The sequence below is a fragment of the Somniosus microcephalus genome, chromosome 17 (assembly GCF_052327205.1).
Source record: "Somniosus microcephalus isolate GS21.2 chromosome 17, FLI_Smic_1.0, whole genome shotgun sequence".
Classification (NCBI taxonomy): domain Eukaryota; kingdom Metazoa; phylum Chordata; class Chondrichthyes; order Squaliformes; family Somniosidae; genus Somniosus; species Somniosus microcephalus.
The window spans coordinates 85,938,966-85,965,165 of record NC_141003.1 but is presented as its reverse complement, the minus strand read 5'-3'; the positions used below and the strand labels follow the sequence as shown (position 1 = coordinate 85,965,165).

The 26,200-nt window shown below is 45.1% G+C and overlaps 1 protein-coding gene across 1 annotated transcript in view; it reads right to left on the bottom strand.

Annotated features, from left to right (window-relative positions):
* The window catches only part of mcm10 (minichromosome maintenance 10 replication initiation factor), a 109,491-nt gene that overhangs the window by 59,743 nt on the left and 23,548 nt on the right, over positions 1-26,200 (bottom strand). The window contains exons 7-12 of the mRNA XM_086010867.1: positions 19,544-19,709; positions 16,751-16,918; positions 15,932-16,048; positions 11,669-11,865; positions 6,295-6,392; positions 4,464-4,580 (exon numbers count right to left, since the gene is read on the bottom strand). Coding sequence (XP_085866993.1) covers positions 4,464-4,580; positions 6,295-6,392; positions 11,669-11,865; positions 15,932-16,048; positions 16,751-16,918; positions 19,544-19,709 — 863 coding nt within the window. The remainder of the gene's footprint in view (positions 1-4,463; positions 4,581-6,294; positions 6,393-11,668; positions 11,866-15,931; positions 16,049-16,750; positions 16,919-19,543; positions 19,710-26,200) is intronic.

Genomic DNA, 26,200 nt, shown 5'->3' with positions numbered 1-26,200 from the left:
ATGGTAGGACCCTAGGAAGGACAGAGGATCAGAGGGACCTTGGTGTGCATGTACATAGGTCCCTGAAGGCAGCAGGACAGGTAGATAAGGTGGTTAAGAAGGCATATGGGATACTTGCCTTCATTAGCCAAGGCATAGAATATAAGAGCAGGGAGATTATAATGGAGCTGTACAAAATGCTAGTTAGACCACAGCTGGAATACTGTGTGCAGTTCTGGTCGCCACACTATAGGAGGGATGTGATTGCATTGGAGAGGGTGCAGAGGAGATTCACCAGAATGTTACCTGGGCTGGAGCGTTTCAGCTATGAGAGACTGGACAGGCTGGGGTTGTTTTCCTCAGAGCAGAGAAGGCTGAGGGGGGACCTGATTGAGGTGTACAAAATTATGAGGGGCATAGATAGGGTAGATAGAAAGGAACTTTTCCCATTAGTAGAGGGGTCAATAACCAGGGGGCATAGTTTCAAGGTAAGGGGCAGGAGGTTTAGAGGAAAGACCTTTTCACCCAGAGGGTGGTTGGAATCTGGAACTCACTGCCTGAAAGGGTGGTAGAGACAGGAACCCTCACAACATTCAAGAAGCATTTAGATGAGCACTTGAAATGCCATAGCATACAAGGCTACGGACCAAGTGCTGGAAAATGGGATTAGAATAGATAGGGCTTGATGGCCGGCGCAGACACGATGGGCCTCTTTGTGCTGTATAACTCTATAAATCCTTCCATGGCCTCATCCCTTATCCCTGGAACTGTTTCCAGCCTTGCAAACCCCCTTCAAATTCTCTATTACTAAGCCACTGACCTCATGAGCCCCCATTCCCTTTACCCCACCATTAGCAGTTGCCTAGGTTACACTCTCAGAAATGTTCTTCCTAAACCCTCTCCTCCTTCTTAAAACCCACCAAGCTTTTGGTCATCCATGCTAATCTCATTATTTTTCATTCTATTTTTCCTCTCCCATGCCTCTGTGAAGCGCCATAGGACATTTTTCTACATTAAAAAGTTGCTATATAAATTCAAGTTGTTGTATTTGAAAAAGAAGTACACATTAAAAAAGGGAAAGGGCAGGATAGCTCTAACTAAAGGCAGGGAATCTACCTTGCCAGGGATGAGCAGGAGCGCTGGCTGTGTAACGGCAGCTGCGATGCACAATTACTGGTGCGAGTTCAGATTGCGAACTTACCACACTTGCAAAGAATTGTTTTGAGTTGCGCTGTGTTGGGTGGGGTTGTGTTTCTTGCGTAGGGAATTCTCAGTATGATGTCTCGGTAGGAGTAGGTGTCATTTGATGGCACCACCATGGACTCCCTCCATCACTTTATGGATGATTGGAAGGTGGCCGATCACCCGCCAATTACCACCCTTAGATTTGTTCTGTTTTTTGCGGATAGGACATACCTGGGAAGTCTTGCACATTGTAGGATCCTTGTTAGTGTCTTGGCTGTACTAGAACAGCTTGGCTAGGGGAGCAGCTGAAGCTACTGATGAGGTCTTCAGCACTACAGCTGGGATGCCGTCACGAGTCCGTAGCCTTTGCCATGTCCAGTGCACCTAGCCACTTCATAATGTTATATGGAGTGAACCAAATTGGCTGGACATTTGTATCTATGATGGTAGGGACCTTGGGAGGAAGCCAAGTAGGTTTGTCTACAGAACACTTTTGCTTAAAAACACTTATAAACACTTCAATCTTGTTTCTTGCACTCCTGCTGAGCTCCCTCATGGTTCAAGATGGGGATGTTCATAGACCTGCTCCACCTCATGTTAGCTGTATGGTTGTCCACCACTGGATGTGATAGAGCTACAAAGTTTTCACTAGGTTTGTACCTCAGTCTAAGGTATGCCTGGTACTGCTCCCTTCATGCCCTTCTAAACTCCTAATTTGAACTAGGGTTGGTCTTCTGGCTTGACGGTGATCAAAGATGAGGGATATGCCGGGCCATGAGATTATAGATTGTGGTAGTACAGAATTCTGCTGCTGATGGTCTACAGTGCCACATGTCTACCCAGTTTTGGGTTGCTAGATCTGTCCTTAGTGTGCCCCACTTCATAGGGTACTAGTGCCGCACTACACAATGGAGATGAGACTTTGCTTTCACAAGGATTATACAGTGGTTACTTCTACCTATGCTATTGTGGACTGATGTGTCTGATAGGCTGGTGAAGAGGAGGCGAAGTAGGTTACTGCCTCATCTTGGTTCCCTTGGCCAGCTATGTGTTTCAAGACACGGCCAGCTTGGTCAGTCGTCGCACCTCCACCCATCCCTCTCTATCTACATTATCACATCCTCATCTCACTAGCCACCACTCTCACTCCCCTTCATCCTAGTGCAATCATACCAACTAACAACACACAATGGTGTTTTATCCAATGTTCATGTAAAGTTTCTGTTAATGTGCTGTCAAACATTGAAACTTTTATTTTCAACACTTTGCGTTCTTGGACAGATTTGTGTGCACCTTTGGAAGTGGCTTAGTGATTTGCAGTGAATGGTGAGACATAACGGTACCCCACACAATGGTCATGAGTGTGAAAGGAATGGCCTGGGCATTGTAGGGGTGCTTTATGGTGTTGGGTGGTGCCAACCTGGCACATCATGTGACAGCCAGGGTGTACAGCATCAAGTGAAGTAAATCTGGCCATGGTGAGGCCATCCTTGGCCTCCTGGGCAGCAATGTGGTCGGGTGTTGATGCCCTGTGTAGCATCAGTTGACTGCGGAGAAGGTTGGTGTTGTTGTTGGTGCTGCTGGTGTGCCTGGTGTTGGGGCTGATTGTGGTGGGATTCTGAGGACCAAGGTAAGAGAGTATAGAGTATAAAGTGTACCGATGCTGATGGAATAGATGGCAGGTGAAGTAGAGATGACAGAAACGATCTGTCAATGGTGGGAGAGGTAATGAGGTCAAACTGGATGGAGACTTGTGTAAAGACTTGCAGCATTCTGAATCTGTAGTGGAAATGCAGTTTAGAGAAGCTAGTGGTTAAGGGAACATTTCTCAACCAGCTGGGTGCTTTGACTTGACATCTGAAGCTGTCAACTCATCAGCTGAAACAATGGTCATTGACCTCCCGCCTCAGCTTCACAGAAGGTCTAGGAACAGGGGGACACCGGTGGGCGACTTGTCAAATTCAAAAAGCTGGGAAAAAAGCATTGTTAAGTGGCTGTAAACGAGCCACTAATGATTTTAATTGCCTCCCCCACAGCTGCGTGTCGGGTCTGCTCAGCGCCGGCAGACCCGACATTTGGTAAAGGCGGGTTGACAGCGGTGTCCCGACCCGCTGGGGGGAAAAAAAAACTTTCCCACCCAACCCGCCGCCCATCGCACCCGCTGACCCCCCGCAAAATTCCCCCGCTAGCGCGGGACTGGAGCCACATGTAGGCCAGACCAGGTAGGGTGGCAGGCAATGTTCCCTGTAATTTTTTTTGATGTGCGGTCTCTAACAGGCTGCGTGGCCCATTCAAACTTTCGCGCATGCGCGGTTTCTTGCATTGAAAAGCCGGCGAACGGCCTGCACGGGACCTCCAGTCCACTGCGCGGCCATGCGGCAACGTTGATGGCAGGCTCCCTTCCCTGGGTTATGACAATTTGGATGACTTTCCTGGTTATCTTTCTGGTCCTAGACTGCCAATTACCAGATTTACTCAATTCAGTTTCACAACTTCCCATGAACAACCTCTGCATTGCTAGTCGAGCACCGTGCCCACTAGACCATCCGTACAGGTTGAATTATAGTCGGTGACTGAATATTGCCTCTTTTTTAAGTCACTTTGCTCATCACCTCGATATAAAGATTTATTCTGCACTGACACCCAGTGGGTTGTTCATGGAGCTGCATGCTTAAATACACGCTGATTTTAAGTGCAAAAATACAGTTTCGTTGCTGGGTTTGAAGCGAACTTTACACAACAGGTCTTTCAACGTTATAAGCGCCAATCGCAGCACCACCTACAGGTGTAACAGATACCGCAGGTAAATGCTAACAGTTTTTAAATGGGGTTGCCCCTTCGATAAAGCCTCAATGTATTTTAAGACAAAATGTTGCAACCAACCCGGAGTTCTTCATGTACAATAAGCATATATTTTCAGATCGGACATCCCAGTTTCATTTGCCAGAGTGCATGTATGAAGTGCACAAAGAGTTGCTTTCACTAGTTGATGGTGAAACTAAAAACAAAGCTTTACCAAAAGTGCAAGTTTGTCTGAGAATGTGACCCACACACACACACACACAAAATATGGAAACTTGGGTAAGAAAATCAGACGACGAAAACTGAATTCCACGGGACAGAGGAAAGCCCACTGTCTTCTGCCTTTCACTATTGGAAATTTAATGGCACTAGTAGTGGAATGCAAATTTTAAGTGTGTCTTTTTACCATTCTTCTGTTTTACTGGATTATCAATTGCTGAACTTGTGTGAGAGGAAAAAAATGTTTGATAAAAAAAAAGTACAAGTGGCAAACTGACCTTTCACAGGTGCCTTGTTTAAATGTTTCTTGAGGTTACGAGCTCCGAATGTAGGCATTTCCATTAAATCCTTAAAATCGCTTGAGCAGCCCGTCAACACCTTCCCACTTGTCAATGCTGGAGTAATACACAAAATCTATATTAGTGACTGGCGACAATTCAGATACATTACTTTCCATTTGAAACATCATAAAATAACACTGAACCATCAAAGTGTTTTAAGAATTTGAAACAAAACAATTCCTCAATCTCTTGCACCCTTCCCAATTTCAGTTTTTAAATGCAAACCTCTTGGGCTTCTAATCTACTTGCACCCTTCTCTGGACTTTGAAAACTGAACTGATTATAAACAGGCCGAGATTGAAATATACTTGGGACTACAATTGTAATGTCGGTGCAAAGCACTTTGGCTTCATCCAACGCTAGTTATGGTGCAAATGAAGCTTAAATCCAGAGGCAGCCTCAATGGACACTGAATCAAAGGGGAGTGAGACTCCCTGAAAGGATGGAATCCATTTTTCCCAACACTAACTGCATTCTCAGTCTTGTTCCTGGCTTCATCTATCCTTTTGTTATAAGCGACTCAACATATTAGCTCTCATTAAATAGAATCATAGAATAGTACAGCACAGAAGGAGGCCATTCGGCCCATCGAGTCTGCGCCAGCTCTTTCGAAGAGCAATCCAGTTAGTCCCACTCCCCCGCTCTTACTCCATATCCCAGCAATTTTTTCTCCTTCAAGTATTTATCCAATTCCCTTTTGAAGGCTATTGTTGAATCTGTGTCCACCACCCTGGTGGGTGAGGAGTGTCATTCAGTCCTTGTGCAAGTATAATGTGTTTATCCTTCTACCCCCCGCCACCACCTCCCCACCTCCTCCCCCCCCCCCAATTGACTTACTGGGATACAGGAACTGTAGACACTTTTCTTAAGGAACATAGCGCACTAATGTATAATACAAGCAATGATCAATGTTTAAAACTGAAAATCTTTAAAAGGTGTAAGGGAGCTATTCCATTAACTGGGTCTGCGATTCGGAGCAGGAAAGAATGCCGATCCTGACGCAGCTCAATGACAGCTAGAGACAGATCTGTCTGACATTTCCTACAAACAGAATTTTTCTGGCTAGAGTTCACAGAATCACAGAAACCCCACAATGCAGATAGAGGCCATTTCGGCCCATCGAGCCTGCACCGACACATATCCCACCTGATCCCCGTAGCCCCTACACCAACACATATCCCACCCTATCCCTGTAACCCCACGTATTTAATACCCCTAACACTAAGGGTCAATTTATCATAGCCAATCAACCTAACCCGCACATCTTTGGACTGTGGGAGGAAACCGGAGCACCCGGAGGAAACCCACGCAAACACGGGGAGAATGTGCAAACTCCACACAGACAGTCACCCAAGGCCGGATTTGAACCCGGGACCCTGGCGCTGTGAGGCAACAGTGCTAACCACTATGCCACCGTGCTCCCATAATGTAGGTGACTTTGGCAAGGCTACATTTATTGTCCATTCCGAGTTGCCCTGAAAAGGTGGCAGTGGACCTTCTCCTCCAACTGCTGCAGTCCTTGTAACGATGATGCTCCCGTGATGGAGTTCGACATGGTGTTTCCAGAAGGCCGTTTTTGTTACCCAAAAGGAAATTATCTCCTCTTGGACAAGAAACACTTTCTGCAGCTTATTTCCCCTCTCTATTTCTGGGAAGTGTACATTAGATTCTCCCTTTCTAAGAATACCATGGCCCCCTCCCCCCAAGAATACAGTGCCCCTTCATAGTTCATCTTTGTACCACAAAAAGCAATTCTGTGCCACATTACCGATCTTCTTCTTAGTTTCTCTAACAATATCATCTGCTCCTTTCACAACCATGTGCGTCAGGGTCATCTGAACACTTTTGTTAGGACCTGCTGCTCTACTGTGAAGGCAAAAACAAAATCAACAGTGTTATAAATCTCATCATCATGAAGAAACGACTCATGAAATAACACTGGACAGCCAGCTGGTGGCGCCGTCCAAGGAGTATAAATACTCGGGCGTGGGCCTAGCTTGCCCAGGGTCATTTTGTAAGACAGGAACTAGTGAAGTACAACTGGACCTCCATGTTTTGAAACAAGTTGATTAAAGCTTGGCTTTATACTCAAACCAAGTGCGTAGTGAGTTTTATTACGTCAAACTGCAAACATCGTCAGTTATTAACTGCGGATTAAAACATAAATAACATTGGTGACCTTAAATGGCATTTAATTTTGCACTCTTGTCAGCTATAGATTTTATTTTCTTCATCTATTTGTCTATGGACAAACCAAAAAGAAAAAAAAGTTTTAAAAAATTGATCTTTAGATTTAGGGCAGTTATGGAAAAGGACAAGGACGGACCAGGAATAAAAGTTCTCAATTGGGGAAACACTAATTTTACTAAGCTGAGAGGTGATTTAGCCATAGTGGACTGGAGACAGAAACTTGAAGGTAAATCAGTGTCAGAGCAGTGGGAGGCATTCAAGGAGGAGATAGTGAGGGTTCAGAGCAAGTATGTTCCCTTAAAGAAAAAGGGTGGAACAAAAAAATCTAGAGTTCCCTGGATGTCAAGGGGCATACAGGATAGGATAAAGAAAAAAAGGGAAGCTTATGACAGATACCGAGGACTCAATACTGCATAAAGTCTAGAGGAGTATAGAAAGTGCAGGGGTGAAATTAAAAAGGAAATTAGGAAAGCAAAGAGAGAGCATGAAAAAATATTGGCAAGCAAAATCAAGGAAAACCCAAAGATGTTTTATAAATACATTAAGAGCAAGAGGATAAGTAAACTAAGAGTGGGGCCTATTAGGGACCATAAAGGTAACCTGTGTGTGGAAGCGGAAGACATGGGTATGGTCCTTAATGAATACTTTGCGTCTGTTTTCACAAAAGAGAGGGACGATGCAGACATTGCAATTGGAGGAGTGTGAAATTATTAGATGAAATAAACATAGTGAAAGAGGAAGTATTAAGGGGTTTAGCATCTTTGAAAGTGGATGAATCCCCAAGCCCGGATGAAATGTATCCCAGACTGTTAAGAGAAGTAAGAGAGGAAATAGCAGAGGCTCTGACCATCATTTTCCAATCATCTCTGGCTACAGGTGTGGTGCCAGAGGACTGGAGGACTGCTAACATGGTACCGCTGTTTAAAAAGGGAGAAAGGGATAGACTGAGCAATTACAGGCCAGTCAGCCTAACCTCGGTGGTGGGAATAGTATTGATAAAAATTCTGAGGGACAGGATAAATCTTTATTTAGAAAGACACGGATTAATGAGAGACAGTCAGCATGGATTTGTCAAGGGAAGGTCGTGTCTGACTAACTTGATTGAATTTTTTGAGGAGGCAACAAGGAGGGTCGATGAGGGTAGTGCGTTTGATGTAGTCCATATGGATTTTAGCAAGGCTTTTGATAAGGACCCGCATGGCAGACTGGTCACGAAAGTAAAAGCCCATGGGATCCAAGGCAAAGTGGCAAGTTGGATCCAAAATTGGCTCAGAGGCAGGAAACAAAGGGTAATGGTCGAAGGGTGTTTTTGTGACTGGAAGGCTGTTTCCAGTGGGGTTCCGCAGGGCTCAGTACTGGGTCCTTTGTTTTTTGTGGTATATATCAATGATTTGGACTTGAATGTAGGAAGTATGATTAAGAAGTTTGCATATGATACAAAAATTGGCCGTGTGGTTGATAATGAAGGCGGCGGCTGCAGACTGCAGGAAGATATCAATAGACTAGTCAGGTGGGCAGAACAGTGGCAAATGGAATTCAATCTGGAGAAGTGTGAGGTAATGCATTTGGGGAGGGCTAACGAGGCAAGGGAATACACTATAAGTGGTAGGACACTGAGAAGTGCAGAAGATCAGAGGAACCTTGGAGTGCATGTCCACAGATCCCTGAAGGTAGCAGGACAGGTAGATGAGGTGGTTAAGAAGGCACACGGGATACTTGCCTTTATTAGCTGAGGCATAGAATATAAGTGCGGGGAGGTTATGCTTGAACTGTATAAAACACTAGTTAAGCCTCAGCTAGAATACTGCGTGTAGTTCTGGTCACCACATTACAGGAAGGATGTGATTGCACTAGAGAGGGTACAGAGGAGATTTACGAGGATGTTGCCTGGACAGGAGAATTTTAGCTACGAGGAAAGATTGGATAGGCTGGGGTTGTTTACTTTGGAACAGAGGAGGCTGAGGGGAGACCTAATTGAGGTGTATAAAATGATGAGGGGCCTAGATAGAGTGGATAGGAAGGACCGATTTCCCTTAGCAGAAGGGTCAATAACCAGGGGGCATAGATTTAAAGTAATTGGTCGGAGGTTGAGAGGGGATTTGAGGAGAACTTTCTTCACCCAGAGGGTGGTGGGGGTCTGGAACTCACTGCCTGAAAGGGTGGTCGAGGCAGAAACCCTCATCACATTTAAAAAGTACTTGGATATGTACTTGAAGTGCCGTAACCTACAGGGCTACGGACCAAGTGCTGGAAAGTGGGTTAGTAGTTCTTTATCGGCTAGGGCGGACAAAATGGGCCGAATGACCTCCTTCTGTGCTGTAAACATCTATGATTCGATGATCTATTGGAGTCAGGAAACATTTATTGTTAAAGATTTAATTAAATGCTAATGGGTGGCTCCCACAATGACTTAATGCTAAATGCACCTCCATGTATGGTACGGACCAAAAAGGCCAGAGGATCCCAGTTTCAATACCTGCGCTGTGCTGAGGTAGCTGCTCTCAGCTAGAGAAGTATTTGGGACTTCACAATTAGCCTCATCATCCCTCAGCTGCAAAGGGTTTTGGCATAAAAAAGGTTCCCACTATTGGTCGCTATTCAGTGACACTTCTTAGACAGTACACGTGCTGATGTTGTCCTGCAATGTCGAACAGCCCAATGCTCACCATCAAGGCTCACACAAGATCAGCTGTCACTCGCTGTGGAATAAATGTGTCTTTCTCCGAGTGGCAGGCAGTGACTACTGGGGTACCGCAGGGATCGGTGCTAGGACCCCAGCTATTCACAATATATATTAATGATCTAGACGAGGGAACTAGATGTAATATCTCCAAGTTTGCAGACGACACAAAGCTGGGTGGGCGTGTGTGCTGTGAGGAGGATGCCGAGAAACTCCAGTACGATTTGGACAGGCTGGGTAATTGGGCAGATGCAGTATAATGTGGATAAATGCGAGGTTATCCACTTTGGTGTCAAAAACAGGAAGGCAGATTATTATCTGAACGGCAATAGATTGGGAGAAGGGGAAGTGCAATGAGATCTGGGTGTCCTTGTGCACCAGTTGCCGAAGGTAAGCACGCAGGTGCAGCAGGCGGTTAAGAAGGCAAATGGTATGTTGGCCTTCATAGCGAGAGGGTTTGAGTACAGGAGCAAGAATGTCTTGCTGCAGTTGTACAGGGCCTTGGTGAGACCACACCTTGAGTATTGTGTGCAGTTTTGGTCGCCTTATCTGAGGAAGGATGTTCTTGCCATGGAGGGAGTGCAGCGAAGATTCACCAGACTGATACCTGGGATGGCAGGAATGACGTATGAGGGGAGATTGGGTCGATTGGGCTTATACTCGCTGGAGTTTAGAAGAATGAGAGGGGATCTCACTGAAACTTATAAAATTCTAACAGGACTAGACAGATGCAGGAAGGATGTTCCCGATGGCGGGGAGTCCAGAACCAGGGGTCACAGTCTAAAGATAAGGGGTAAGCCATTTAGGAGAGAGATGAGGAGGAATTTCTTCACCCAGAGAGTGGTGAACCTGTGGAATTCTCTACCACAGAAGGCAGTTGAGGCCAATTCATTAAATAAAATATATTCAAGAAGGAGTTAGATATATTTCTTAAGGCTAAAGGGATCAAGGGATATGGGGAGAAAGCAGGGACAGGGTACTGAGTTTGGATGATCAGCCATGATCTCATTAAATGGCGGAACAGGCTCGAAGGGCCGAATGGCCTACTCCTGCTCCTATCTTCGATGTTTCTGTGGAATCATGTGTCACCGTCTTCAGCTCAGGCGAGGAAAGAAACCCAACGCTTACCTTCCCTCAGCCGGATAGTCACAGAGAAACTTAAAAACTTGAGAAGTGAACCTCTTGAGTCACATATTACGTACAGGGCATGTTCCTGTTCTACAACACACAACGAAAAGAATCCTGACATCACCTTTGCGTACATCATCATTTGATTGCAAGAATAGAGCAACCGGTCATTTATCTCATTTGCTCATTCGGAGTTTTTAAAGCAATGAAAGGACTGGATCCAGTTCGATAAGTTATTTGAGATCGCAGAAATAGTGGACATACATTTAAAATCTGTAGGCAAAGTGTTAGTATTTATCTTAAGTATTCCACTGCCCCCCGCCCCCCCCCCCTCCCACCATGAGTCAATGCCTTCTGGAGCAGACTACATCAATATGAAGTGGATATGGATAGCCTACAGTTCTTGTAAAGGAAACGCGACAGCTTTCTAACTGAAGAGGAGATTTCCAGTTATAGAGGGTAAGCTGTCAGTTAGCGACAATTACGAGGACTTATTGGGTTCAGTGGTGTCACAGAAATCACAGAAACCCCACAGTGCAGATAGAGGCCATTTCGGCCCATCGAGCCTGCACCGACACATATCCCATCCGATCCCCGTAACCACAACACCAACACATATCCCACCCTATCCCTGTAACCCTATCCCTGTAACCCTGTAACCCCACGTGGAGACTTTCCAATTGTCTGCGGAAGTCAGAGAGGAATTTCCCAGTTGTTCCCGAATTGACTGCAACAACAACGTGCCTTTAATGTGGTATACCGTCCCAAGGCACGTCACAGGAGCGTAATCACACAGAATGAGACACCGAGCTGCACAAGGAGATATTGCGTGTCTTTTCCTCATCTTTTTTGTCGGGCACTGCCTGGTTGGGTGGTGGTGGGGGAAATCAATTGTGTACATGGTTGTACCACATCTCGATGGGACAGGCTTGATGCTCTTTTCTCACCCTTTCCATATATTCGTAGGAATGTATTCGCCCCACAACACACTGCAACTTCATGTATCAGACCAATCAACTTGTGTATGAAGAACAGCTCAAGCTGCAGTACATCTAGTTTAATCATTTATCCAGGGAAAGATAAATCATAGTTCAAACAAATATTCAATTAATAATCAACAATACTGCCCCAAGTAGTTTCTTACACTGAGGCTGCATATGACGCCGATGACATTCCTCCATAGTGGAATCCTTGCTGGCACAGCCTCTCTTTCAGGCTGCCACCTTTGCCATGCATTTTGTTTGGAGCGTGTCCGGAGAAGCTGGACTGCAAGTCAGCTCGCTTGGCACTAAGCTTTTTGTACTGGGCTTTGACATGGTACTCACAGTATTCACACTCCATCTGAGAACAAAGAAGGAACAATGAAAATTAGTGTACAAAAGGTGAAGTACAAGTTCAGCATATTTCAATATCAGCTAACTCCCCAATTAAAACAGCAGAGATAAAAATCTGCAATTAGAAACTCGGAACCAGCATTGCCTGTATAAAATCCCTCGTTCCAAGTCTGCTTCAAAATGTGTTTCTTGTGAAATCAGTAAATTCTGACAATTAACAAGAAATAGCGACATCCATTGGCATAGGGTAGGTTCTACAATATGTTTTCCACTTTCATAAGAACATAAGGACTAGGAGCAGGAGTCGGCCATTCGGCCCCTCGAGCCTGCTCTGCCATTCAATAAGATCATGGCTGATCTTCGACCTCATCTCCACTTTCCTGCACTATCCCCATATCCCTTAATATTCAAAAATCTATCGATCTCCATCTTGATTATACTCAACGACTGAGCCTCCACAGCCCGCTGGGTAGAGAATTCCAAAGATTCACCACCCTCCGAGTGAAGACATTCCTCCTCATCTCAGTCCTAAATGGCCGACCCCTTATCCTGAGACTGTGACCCCTGGTTCTAGACTCCCCAGCCAGGGGAAACATCCTCCCTGCAAAGCCCTGTAAGAATTTTGTATGTTTTCATTATAGGAAAAGCTAATGGCCCTGAAATTAGGATCGGGAGCTTGCCGCGCGTGCAAGCCCCCGATGTTCACTTACCCGGCGCGCTGACATTTTAATTCTGGCCCGCATTGCATTTCCTCTCACTGGCCCGCTTGAGGTCCTGCCGCGCGGTGCGTGCGTGACCCAGCGGCGTACTTAGTGCGATGAGCCGGCTGGGATCACGTGAGCACAGGGCAACCAATGGGAGGTTGCAAAAGTTCATTCATGAGTTTGACAGTAAGAGCTGTCAAACTCATGAAAACTCCTGGCCCCAAAACACTACTTAAACCTGAAAGAAAATTTTTAAAAACATTGCACTACTTAAATGAACCATAAAGAACTCTGAAAAACTATTTTAAACAATAATTTTAAAATTTGAAAAAAAAATTTATATAAAAAAAATCGGGGCTAAAACTAAACTTACCTTACTGTAAATTCTTTAAAAATAACAAACCTGTGGAAAATTTTTTTTTCAATTGTATTAATAGACCACTTACCTGTAAAACTAAGTACTTACGTGTGGTTTTTCAATGCGTAAATACCAGAGGCCTTTACACACGCGCAACTCTCTAAAAATAGAGGAAATCCAAGTCGCACGCACTGCCCGATACCGCGCACGCGTTCAGCCTCTTAACCCCTTGGGTCAGAGGACAGGAAATGCCGGTTTTCAGCGCATGCGCTGTGCATGCTGAAAACCGGCAATTCCTCCGGGCACACGCGTGAGTACCCCGTCCTTACACGTTGGGCCCAGAATTACTGGGCCAATATGAGTTCCATTCATATCTTGCTTAAGATTACCTTACTTCCAGCAAATGCAAATTCTTCCTCCACTCTACCCTATATTTAAAAAAGCGGAACCAATTCAACCCGAGAACCAGGAATAAAAATCAAAACCTCTTCAGCTCAAATGAATCAACAAGCACAGCTGTGAAAAGTTTTGCTTTAGGACAGATCAGTATTTCATTAAAATGCACGTTTGTTTGCCAAATATAAACACAGAAAATATTCAACCATGTGCCCCATACAGCACCAATATAATGTGTTTATATGTTTTACAATAGCATAATAACTTGCATTTATATAGCGCCTTTACGCAGTAAAACGTCCCAAGGCGCTTCACAGGAACGTTATAAAACAAAATTTGACACCGAGCCACATAAGGAGATGTTAGGGCAGGAGAAAGGTAGGTTTTAAGGATTTTCTTAAAGGAGGAAAATGATGCAGAGAGGTTTAGGGAGGGATTTCCAGAGCTTAGGGTCTTGGCAGCTGAAGGCACGGAAACCAATAGTTGAGCGATTAAAATCAGGGATGCTCAAGAGGGCCGAATTAGAGAAGCACAGAGATCTCGGGGGGCTGTAGGGCTGGAGGAGGTTACAGAGATAGGGAGGGACGAAGGCCTTGGAGGGATTTGAAAACATGGATGAGAATTTTAAAACAGAGGCGTTGCTTAACCGGGAGCCAATGTAGATCAGTGAGCACAGGGGTGATGGGTGAACGGGACTTGGTGCGAGTTAGGACACGGGCAGCAGAGTTTTAGATGACCGCATGTTTACAAAGGGTAGAATATGGGAGGCCGGTCAGGGGTGTGTTGGAATAGTCAAGTCTAGAGGTAACAAAGGCATGGATGAGGGTTTCAGCAGCAGATGAGCTGAGGCAGGGCCGGAGACGGGCGATGTTCCGGAGATGGAAATCTTAGTGATGGCGCAGATATGTGGTTGGAAGGTCAGCTTGGGGTCAAATATGACTAACATATTTACAAAAGAGGCAATGATAAAGTACTACAAAATTACATTTATTCCTGAATTACTATAATTCTAGCTTTAAACCTAGCATATTCAATTTCCTTGCTATTATGTGGTGAGTGAAGGTGTTGTATACATAATGTACTGCCAGTGATAACTGACTGCACTACAGGAGATGCGATGCTAGTACTGCGAAAACTTGATATCGCATCATTGAGACAATAATAGTGCAATCTCATCCAATCCGATAGCAGATATCTTCTTTTGCACTAAACTAGATTTACAAATCTATTAGCTGGACTGAGTTTTACTTATACTGTAACACTCAATCTTTGTTCTCAAAATCCTGATTAGAGCTGTGGGCAACTAGAATAGGTATCTTGCTTCCACACAAACAAGCACACATTTATTAAGTGCTCAAAAACATAAATACATCAGATAAAACTAAGGGTTCAACAATGCCACCGGTATTCAGATCCCCAGTCTTGTTGAATAATATTTTTGCTGGCTCTTACCTGTGGGCAGGCAATTTTGAGACTAGTCAAAAACACATCGGCTCGGATTTTGTGGCAAATTGTCAACATTCGCTGTCATTACACCTCTGAAACGGACTGCAACTTTAGGATGTAGTACATGCGCAGATGAACGCGGAAATCCTGAAGTTGCGGTCAGTCATTCACTGCTGCAACACAGGCTGCGCTGTGGACCACTCCCCTCCCCCCATAGCCAGCAATCAGTGAAATCAGAGAAACTGATGAAAATAAGCTTTTCCGCCGTTAAACAACCCACTAAATGTTAAGCCTTGTTGGAATAGGTGTAACTAGGGTTTTTACAGCATACTGACTGGTAAACGACCGTTCTGGCCCTGAAAAACTAATTTTATATTTGTGGAATGCCAAATTTCTCCATTATGATAAAAACTTTCTAGAAGATTTAAAAAAAACTATATTTAAAAAAAAAAGTTTGTTTATGATATTTCAGCTTCTATCTTAACCCCATGTGTATCTCCCAATCTTTATTTCATTCTCTGTAACATTTTTTAAAAAAAGTACAGATAATCAGTGCTTTTTATTTCCTGGTTTGCGGTCTGTGAGAATTCTTCAGTGATTGGCTGCTTAGACAGCTTGATGACGTCACTACTGCGCTACCCTAGGGATCCCCTTTTGACAGTGCCACAATCAATTTCACGTAGAGGAAGCTACTGACCGCAGATTACGGGTCATAATAGCATCAACAGTTCCAGCTGCAGTCCATATTGTCACAAAAGTACAACCTCCACCTCTCTGGTTAACTTCAAATCAAACAAAATGAGTAACTACATCACTGCAACATTGCAAATTTCTTCCTCCCTCCACCACACTGGTTTCCTTGGTTTACAAATGTAGAAACATAACTCAACAATTCCATGTCCCGTCAGTCAAATTTATCCAGTGATGGGGATGTGCGGATGTACCAGTCGGTCTGTTCAGTATGCTCATGTAGTCAAAATAAAAGGATCCTCTTGTTTATCTCAACTCCTGATTACATAAATATTGTTAATATCAAGAGGCCCATTTGAATGGAAGGCACTTTGATATACAGACCAGGGGGAACTACTCCAAAATGAAAACTGGCGGTGTATTTAGGTATTAATTTAATTTATTGACCAGCCACTTTCTTTTGCTAAAAATGGACTAACCAAGTTTACTATCTGGGTACAGGGCTCTCCATTCTTCTTTCGAGCTCGGCAGGTTCCCATGTCCAGGGCTTCACCCATGATCAGGATCTTCTGTGGGTGATCGACAGACAGACAGACCTGCATCATAAAACGGCAACTGGTGAAGTAACTGAAGCACATTGAACTGAAATATACTTGAGCTGCATAAATTACCAGAGCTACTCACAAATTACCATGTTACTAAGCTCCCTGATGGCGTGAGCAAACAAAGCGATCTTACAGTCACGATAGAAAAGGTAATACAGGAAACTCTTTTTTTATCCGGCACTGGATTACAGAGAGGTATAGTAAAAGTTACGAGAGCTCCATACACAGCAACAAATCCAGGCTTCCCTGTTGCTTAGCAACAAGTGCAGGAACCCCGTTACACAGCCACAGATCCAGGAATGGCCACTAATATGAAGTAAAACTTACCTGAACCTACTCCTGAATTTTGCCAGTTAAGAGATTTCCGGTTATTTAGGTGCCGGTAAATCGCGAGTTTCCTGTAATTCTAGAAACTAAAAGCCTGCAGCTCCCTTCACAGTTCCATTGGTGTTACTTTTAGAATAACTATCATCACTGCTAGATATCTCTCCAACAAATACCAAAAGATAATGTTTTATCTAATTCATTAATTTTTTTTTTTTTTTTTTTTAAAAACAAGAAAATGTTCCAAACTAGCTCGGATCATCAATGAAGTGTTTGAAATCAGATTTAAAGACATCAAAACTATAGTAAAAAGGCGTAATTCCCTAGCACTTCAAGTATATTTTACAGAGAAAATTTCTATTCACCCACCTCATTCGATCCATCCTTGGGTTTCATCGGATTGGCATTCAGTAGCCCAATAACAGTCCCTGTCTCTGTTTTCCAATACTCTTTGTGGACATTCCCAAAGAGGAAGAGGGACAAATACAAGTTGCCGCTACGCAGATCACTTAAATTCCATATACTGAATGTTTTACCCTGTAACAACAAACATCCGATTTCAACTTTATTGTAACTGCAGGTGTATGGAAGTTAGTTACAAATAAAACAATTGTACATTGGGTGGTGTCAGCCATGGCTCAGCACCCTTGCCTGAGTCAGAAGGTCGTGGGTTCAAGTCCCACTCCACAGACTTGAGCACAAAAATCTAGGCTGACACTCCCAGTGCAGTACTGAGGGAGTGCTGCACTGTCGGAGGTGCCGTTTTTCAGAGGAGACGTTAAACCGAGGCCCTGTCTGCTCTCTCAGGTGGACGTAAAAGATCCCATGGCCACTATTTCGAAGACGAGCAGGGGAGTTCTCCCCGGTGTCCTGGCCAATATTTATTCCTCAATCAACATCACTAAAACAGATTATCTGGTCATTACCACATTGCTGTTTGTGGGAGCTTGCTGTGCGCAATTTGGCTGCTGCGTTTCCTACATTACAACAGTAACTACACTTCAAAAAGTACTTACTTGGCTGTAACACACTTTGGGACGTCCGGTGATCGTGAAAGGTGCTATAGAAATGCAAGTCTTTCTTTCTTTGGTGCGGTGGCTTCGATACTGGCCCATCACCTCTGGACTGTGTGTAAAATACACCTGGGTAGCCTCAATTCAGTTCCTCCTGGGCGTGAGCACACACTACAAAACCAGCACCAATTGGCAATCTTAGCTGGACAGAGCAGAGAGGTTGCAGTTGTAGGAAGTAGAAACATTCACACTATTTGTAAAGATGTGATTCTAAGGTTGTGGCTAAGACACTGCTGCTGGCTGCACTATACCTGACCTGGGAGTGCTCAATGTTAAAAAAGAAAATGGAGAGACTTGCATGCTTTTCATGACCATCGGATGTCCCAAAGTGCTTTACAGCTAGTGAAAAATTTTGAAGTGTAGTCACTGTTGTAATGTAGGAAATATGGCAGCCAATTTGTGCACAGCAAGGTCCCACAAACAGCAATGTGATAATGACCAGATAATCTGTTTTTAGTGATGTTTGTTGAGTGATAAATATTGGCCAGGACACCAGGGTGAACTCCCCTGCTTTTCTTCAAAATAGTGACATGGGATCTTTTACGTTCACTTGAGAGAGCAGACGAGGCCCCCGTTTAACGTCTCATCTGAAAGACAGCACCTCCGACAGTGCGGCACTCCCTCAGTACTGCACTGAGGTCCCAGCCTAGATTATGTCCTCAAGTCCCTGTTGACAATAGATGACAAAAACAGTCGATAAATATATGAAGCAGAGGATGACAGAGCTATGGGGAGAGCGGGGCAGCAGGAATAACTTTGGATTGCGAAGTGTTAGCACAGACATAACAGGCTGAATGGCTTCGCGCTGTGCTATAAACTGCTACGGTTTTAAGTGAGGAAGGACTTGTAACTCATGACCGAGAAGGTCATAAACAAGATGTAAATACCTTCCTAAGTTGTGGAACAACTAGTTATTACCCTGTTCCACACTACACCAAACTGAGAACTGCTTAAAACTGTACCTTTTAAAACCCAGTTCTTTTTCCTTTACCAATTTTCCCCTTTCTATTCTGAAGGCACTGGGGCACACTTTCACGGGTGGCACTCGCCCTCCAATACCCAGACAAATGCCCATTATATTTGCCTTATAATCACCTGATTTTTGCCTTGCACCATCATCACTTTTGTCATTTAATCACTCCTGCCCTCCGCCCTGTCACAGACCTCTCCTTTTTGTTATTTACCTGCCCCCCTATTCCCAGTTTCCCTGGCTTGGTACTTGCTGAAAAGCTGCTCAACTTCCAGCTCTGATGAAGGGCCATCGACGTGAAACGTTAACTCTTGTTTCTCTCTCCACAGATGCTGCCTGACCTGATGAGTGTTTCCAGCATTTTCTGTTTTTATTTGACCTTTGCGTATGCCAGCTTTCCGAGTGGGCAGCTGCAAGCCGTCCCACGGCAGGATAAATTGCAGCCAAGCCCAGTCCTGGCTTCAAGCACTGTCCACACGCGTGCACTTTCAGCAGGAGTTGCTGGATAGCGATTAAGTGATAACCCCAGCTGATTCTCCCCTCATGCTGGGTGTTGAATCAAACAGCAGTGCTCTACTGCAGCTCTGACTGAAACCAGTTAACTCCGAGATTTTAATACCTTAGATTTGGAGTTCCGTACAACAATAAAGATTTGAATACAACAACAACGTTGTATTTATATAGTGCCTTTAAAAGGCGGAGAAAGAGGTAGGTTTTAAGGAGCGTCTTAAAGGAGGAAGGAGAAGTAGAGAGGCGGAGCGGTTTAGGGAGGGAATTCCAGAGCTTAGGGCTCAGGCAGCTGAAGGCACGGCCGCCAATGGTGGAGCGATTAAAATCGGGGATGCTCAAGAAGCCAGAATTAGAGGAGCGCAGAGATCGCGGAGGGTTGTAGGGCTGAAGGAGATTACAGAGATAGAGAGGGGCGAGGCCATGGAGGGATTTGAAAACAAGGGTGAGAATTTTAAAATCGAGCCGTTGCTTAACCGGGAGCCAATGGAGGTCAGCGAGCACAGGGGTGATGGGTGAATGGGACTCAATCCAGATTTATAATAGTTAAGCAAATTACAAAAGCTAGAAATACCTCCAAAACACTGAATCACCTTCATATATTGTACATACATTGTTAGAGCTCTGTGGTGTAATTTTCCTAATGACAACCGCAAATGTAACCCAGTCTGTGTCCTCCAGGTTTTCATTTGCAAGTTTTGAAAGCAACTGGGAGAGCCGGATCAGCTTTCGACCTTGCATCTTTCTCTCCATCTCTGTTGATGAAACTACAGGGTTTCTGGTGGGAGAAAAGCATTTTCAGTTTAATTTGACAGCAATTCTCAACAGCTAGATTTAGGTTAACAAAAATACTTTAAAAAAATGAAGCATGTTAATAAAAGTTACAATAACCAAGATTTTTTGAATGCATCAGAATTTTTTTTTTTTTTTTAATCCTCTAGAGCTTTTTGGAACACTTTTTTCCTTCAACTGGAATGGCACGGGATGTAGACATCTCCACAGTCACCAGTAATTTTGAATTGCAATCGACACACTGATGGTGCATTTCTGGTCCAAATCCCTCCATTGCCTCGCCCCTCCCTATCTCTGTAACCTCCTCCAGCCCATCAACCCTCGGGTATCTCTGCACTCTTCTAATTCTTGCCTCTTGAGCACCCCTGATTTTAATCACTCAACCATTGGTGGCTATGCCTTCAGCCACCAAGGTCCTAAGCTCTGGAAACATAGAAAAATAAGAGGAGTCGGCCACTCGGCCCTTCAAGCCTGCTCCGCCTTTCAATATGATCACGGCTGATCCTTTGGCCCCGATTTTCGGGCAGCTTTTCACGCGGCCGTGGTCCGAAAATCGCGGAAAAAGCGGGTCGGGGCCCCCCCCGCCTGATTCCCTGCCCCGTCCGACTTTCGGACCGCCGTTTCCACGCGCCCCGCTTCAGTCCCGCCCGCCGCTGGCGGGACTGCTCGTCGGCACACTAATCACCAATGATCACCTTGTTAAGGACGATTTTCCCGTGCCGTTGCGACTTTGGGGCTTTCCCCACCTGAAACCCGCCTGCGGGGAACCCCGCCGATGAGAGCTGGCGTGAAAACAGCTGGCTTGCTTGCTTGCAGCAGCAGGTCGCTGAGGGCTGAAGAGATTTAAAGAGGCAGCATTTGCAGTCTGCAGGACCTTGTTGATCAAGGCTTGGGGGAACTATTTGAAGCCTTAGGAGCAGCTGCAGAAAGTTGGAGCCTCATACACTTCTTCAGCGTGAGCTCCTGGGAAGCCCCTCTCACCACCCTAACTCAGGACCTCCTCAACCGGGGCATCTGCTAGAAGCATGGGAGGCCTTTGGCACCTTCCCTTCCTGGCATTAGAGGATCTCCAACAGCAGAGGTGGCAGCAGCAGAACCAGGAACAGCAGGATGATTACCAGGAGCACCAGGCTGCTGCTCACTCACCTGAAGCTGCACAAGCCAGAAGGGGCCAGCGCTTGGAAGTGGCTTGAGAGCACCTTGCTGCGCTTTAGGGGGCCAGTGGGACCCGTTTCTGCACTGGCAGTCCTACTCAGAAGGACTTCCATGAAGATCTGGTTTCTCTGTTCAACAGATGGCCAACGCTCCTCAAGAGATGTCATTCTCTTATGAGCACTCACAATGTTTTCCGTATGCTGGCGAGTTATCTCCTCCATAAAGGTTGCCAACCTTTCCATGGTACTGCGTTCATGCACCAATGACTCCACAAAGGCTCTGCTCATGGTCACTATGGACTCCTCCATTCGCTCCACACTCGCAGCGACCCTGGAGACAAAACCTGCCAGAGACTCCTGCATCTGTGCATGGAGATCCATCACCTCTTCTCTTGCAGATGGACCCAGAGGCAGAGGGTCGAGATGCAGCGCAGCTGAGCTGAGCTGGCAGAGCCCTGCGCCCTCCAACGAGGACTCTCCACTGCTGTCCCTGTCTCCAGTATCTGCTGAGGCTCACTTGTCAGCTGTGAAACACCAGGTGTCAACACTACTCTATGTCCCGAAGGTCCCCCCGAGGTGTGAGTGTCTGCGCTGGTGCTAGGTGCGCTTACTTCTGCTGACGCTGCACCCTCAGAGGTTGGAGCTTCCTCTGAAGAGTCTGGCTGCACAGCCTCTTCCTCCGCCAGAGTGAGGACGGGGGCTCTGGATGGTACTGTGGGGGAGTAAAGGAAGGAGTTACAGATGTAATGCCAAGGTTCCTCTGGTGACTCCCAGCGAGTTTGCATCTGCTGACACCTGCATCCATGCAGCATTGGTCTCAGTGGGAGGCCTCTTCCTCCCTGACCTAGGGCAGAGGACCTCCTTGTGTGCCCTAACCCCATCCAATAATGCCTGCAGTGAAGCGTCGTCGAATTTGAAGGCAGCTCGGGGTCTGGCACTGGCCACAGCTGCTGCAGGCTCCTCTGCCATCCTGTATGGTTCATTTGGAAGCCTTCAGATGATGCAGTGCTTGCTATGGACCTTGAAAGCACCACGAATGATGACATCATTCTGTGGGGATTTCTGGCTCGATTTAGACAATTAGCAAGGCTTCCCACATGCTGGGAATTAATTGGCCAATTGAGGGAAAATTGCGTGGGGCTGGCTAACACTTTTTTGTGTGTCAGAAACCCCACATTCGGGGAAATCCGACCATTCCCCACACAAGCCGAAAATCGGGGCCTTTATCTCAATACCATATTCCCGCTCTCTCCCCATACCCCTTGATGCCTTTTGTGTCTAGAAATCTATCTATCTCCTTCTTAAATATATTCAGTGACTTGGCCTCCACAGCCTTCTGTGGTAGAGAATTCCACAGGTTCACCACTCTCTGAGTGAAGACATTTCTCCTCATCTCAGTCCTAAATGTCCTACCCCGTATCCTGAGACTGTGACCCCCAGCCAGGGGAAACATCCTCCCTGCATCCAGTCTGTCCAGCCCTGTCAGAATTTTATACGTTTCAATGAGATCCTCTCTCATTCTTCTAAACTCTAGTGAATACAGGCCTAGTCGACCCAATCTCTCCTCATACGACAGTCCTGCCATCCCAGGAATCAGTCTGGTGAACCTTCACTGCACTCCCTCTATGGCAAGTATATCCTTTCTTAGGTAAGGAGACCAAAGCTGCACACAGTACTCCAGGTGTGGTCTCACCAAGGCCCTGTACAACTGTAGTAAGACATCCTTGCTCCTGTACTCAAATCCTCTTGCAATGAAGGCCTTCCTAACTGCTTGCTGCACCTGCATGTTTGCTTTCAGTGACTGGTGTACAAGGACACCCAGGTCCCTTTGTACATCAACATTTCCCAATCTATCACCATTTAAATAATACTCTACCTTTCTGTTTTTCCTAGCGAAGTGGATAACTTCACATTTATCCACGTTATACTGCATCTGCCCACTCACTCAACTTGTCTAAATTGCCTTGAAGCCTCTTTGCATCCTCCTCACAACTCACAATCCCACCTAGTTTCGTGTCATCAGCAAACTTGGAAATATTACATTTGGTTCCCTCATCCAAATCGATGATGAATTCCCTCCCTAAAGCTCGCTACCTCTCTCTCCTCCTTTAAGACGCTCCTTAAAACCTACCTCTTTGACCAAGCATTAGGTCATCTGCCTTAATAGCTCCTTTTGTGGCTCGGTGTCAAAATTTTGTTTGATTACGCTCCTCTGAAGCGCCTTGGGACGTTTTACTATGTTAAAGGCGCTGTATAAATACAAGTTGTTGTTGTTTACTGACTCTGCCGGCCTTCCGTTAATGCCAACTGCACGTCGAAACTACTCTGTTGAATGTGAAGTGCACTGGAATGTTTGCAGAAGGCACCGTATAAAAGCAAGCTCTTTTTTTTAGTGCATAGTGCTCCACCTAGTGACTGTGTGAACTGGCAACGCTGGAAACACTCGGCAGGCCATATTACCTCACCGAGCCTGTTTCTGCCATTCAATGGCCCAGTAATTCCGTTCCAAAAGCGTGAGTACGGTCGGGGTACTCACGCGTCTGGCCGGAGGAAATGCCGGTTTTCAGCATGCACAGTGCATGCGGGGAAAACCGGCAATTCCTGTCCTCTGAACGAAGGGGTTCAGAGGCACAGCGTGTGCGACTGCACAGGCAGCGCGTGCAAAGTGAACTTCGTCGATTTCATTCATGGATTCAGTGAGGTTAAGTCCTTTCAACTTACACATGAAAAAAGCATGTGTAAAGTTGCTCCAGAGGCTGCGGAGGAAGATATATTTTATCGTGGAGCTTCTGAAAGGCAATATTTTTGTTTGGGAAAGGGAGGAAAGTTATTTTAAGAAATGCTGAGGTAAGTTTTAAAGTTTATTTTTGTTTTTTAAAACGGGTTTTCAGTACTGTAGGTAGAAGGAGCAATTGTGGCTATGTGAATTGAATTTGCTGTGTTTATTAAATGTGAAAATGACTCCAACATTTTTAAGAAAGAAACTTTTCATCAGTAATATATTTTAAGTAATTATGTATGTATGTCCGTATATATTCCTTTACGTATATGTATGTATGTATATATTCCTTTACTTGTGTATGAATGTATGTATTTAATTATGATTTTCCAATAAGTTACTTTCTCTGAAAGTCATAATTAAATACATACATTCATACACATAAGTAAAGGAATATATACATACATACATATACGCAAAGGAATATATACAGACATAATTACTTAAAAGAATATATTACTGATGAAAAGTTTCTAAGTAATTATGTCTGTATATATTCCTTTGCGTATATGTATGTATGTATATATTCCTTTACTTATGTGTATGAATGTATGTATTTAATTATGACTTTCAGAGAAAGTAACTTATTGGAAAATCATAATTAAATACATACATTCATACACAAGTAAAGGAATATATACATACATACATATACGTAAAGGAATATATACGGACATACATACATAATTACTTAAAATATATTACTGATGAAAAGTTTCTTTCTTAAAAATGTTGGAGTCATTTTCACATTTAATAAACACAGCAAATTCAATTCACATAGCCACAATTGCTCCTTCTACCTACAGTACTGAAAACCCGTTTTAAAAAACAAAAATAAACTTTAAAACTTACCTCAGCATTTCTTAAAATAACTTTCCTCCCTTTCCCAAACAAAAATATTGCCTTTCAGAAGCTCCACGATAAAATATATCTTCCTCCGCAGCCTCTGGAGCAACTGTACTCATGCTTTTTTCATGTGTAAGTTGAAAGGACTTAACCTCACTGAAAGCATGAATGAAGCCGGCGAATTTTACTGCGCACGCGCTGCCTGTGCAGTCACACGCGTTCTGCCTCTGAACCCCTTCGTTCAGAGGACAGGAAATGCCGGTTTTCCCCGCATGCGCTGTGCATGCTGAAAACCTGCATTTCCTCCGGCCAGACGCGCGAGTACCCCGACCGTACTCACGCGTTTGGAACGGAATTACTGGGCCAACATTTTACATGTCAATAAAATGAAAAATTTAACAATTGCACGATTTGCCCTCTCGCATCTGCGACTGAGGGTCCAAGGAGGTGCATTGCACAAGAGCTCATCGTCGTACGTATCCTCACACGAACTGTATGAAGTGGTGGAAGGATTTCTGGCCACGTTAACGCTCCTTCCGTGACCATAACCATCTTCATACCAGCCATTAGGGTGGTTAGTCCTATGGCGTGAGGGTTTTACAGGCTCCCACAACCCATCTGAGGGGGGGGGGGGCCACCCACACCCGCGGACGCAAGTATCCCGCTGGATGTCCACCCAGAATTTATAGTTGGAGCTCTGACTCCACTTGCCGGGACTGTCTGGAGCGGGGTTCGAAACCCTACTCCTTCTGGCCCAGCGGCGGGGATGCTTACCGCTACGCAAAAGGCCCACTCCGCGCAAAAGGTGACACCCATACGTTTCCTGCGCCTTTTCCCTCCCCGTGACTGGAGCCCTATGCTGCCACTTGAAAGACCAAGCTATCATCTGTCCTTTTTGCGGCGCCTTTGACTTCTCATTACCAATGATGAGCAGGCGCTGCGCCTCCACCTCGTTGAGGAGATTGCGGAGGTCATCAACAGTTCAATTGTGAGTTCTTTTAATGCCGTGAATTGTGCTCATTCCAGCCATTTCACGTTACTAATCGGAGTGGGCCTTTGGCGTAGCGGTAGGATCCCTGCCGCTGGGCCAGACGGGGTAGGGTTTCGAACCCCGCTCCAGACAGTCCCGGCAAGTGGAGTCGGAGCTCCGGCTCTAAATTCTGGGTTGACATCCAGTGGGATATTTGCGTCCATGGGTGTGGGTGGCCCCCCCTCCTTGTATAGCTTGTGGGAGCCCGTAAAACCCTCCCGCCATAGGACTAACCACCCTAATGTCTGGTACAAAGATGGTTACGGTCACGGAAGGAGCGTTAATCACGGCCATAAATCCTTCCACCACTTCATACAGTTCCCCAAAGGGAACAGTGTGAAGACACGTATGACGACGATGTTGCTAAATAAATAAATGGAATGAAAAAAATCCTCAGGGCTTTTAAAAGTCTTTAAATTGCTTTAATTCTGTTTAAAACTACTTCAGATTCTTCAAAATAATGTAAACATTTTTAAAAGTTTATAAAAGTTACCAAAAGCTTCATAAAAATACCAAAAACCTATTTGAAATGCTGCTCTCCATGTACAAATGCTTTGCAGCTTGTGAGAAACATTGGGGGCGTGTCCTATTAAACTGAGACCTCAAGGGGCGTGTCTCACTTGCACAGCGCTGGCTGCACTCCTGGGCGGCGTGACGTCAGACGCTGC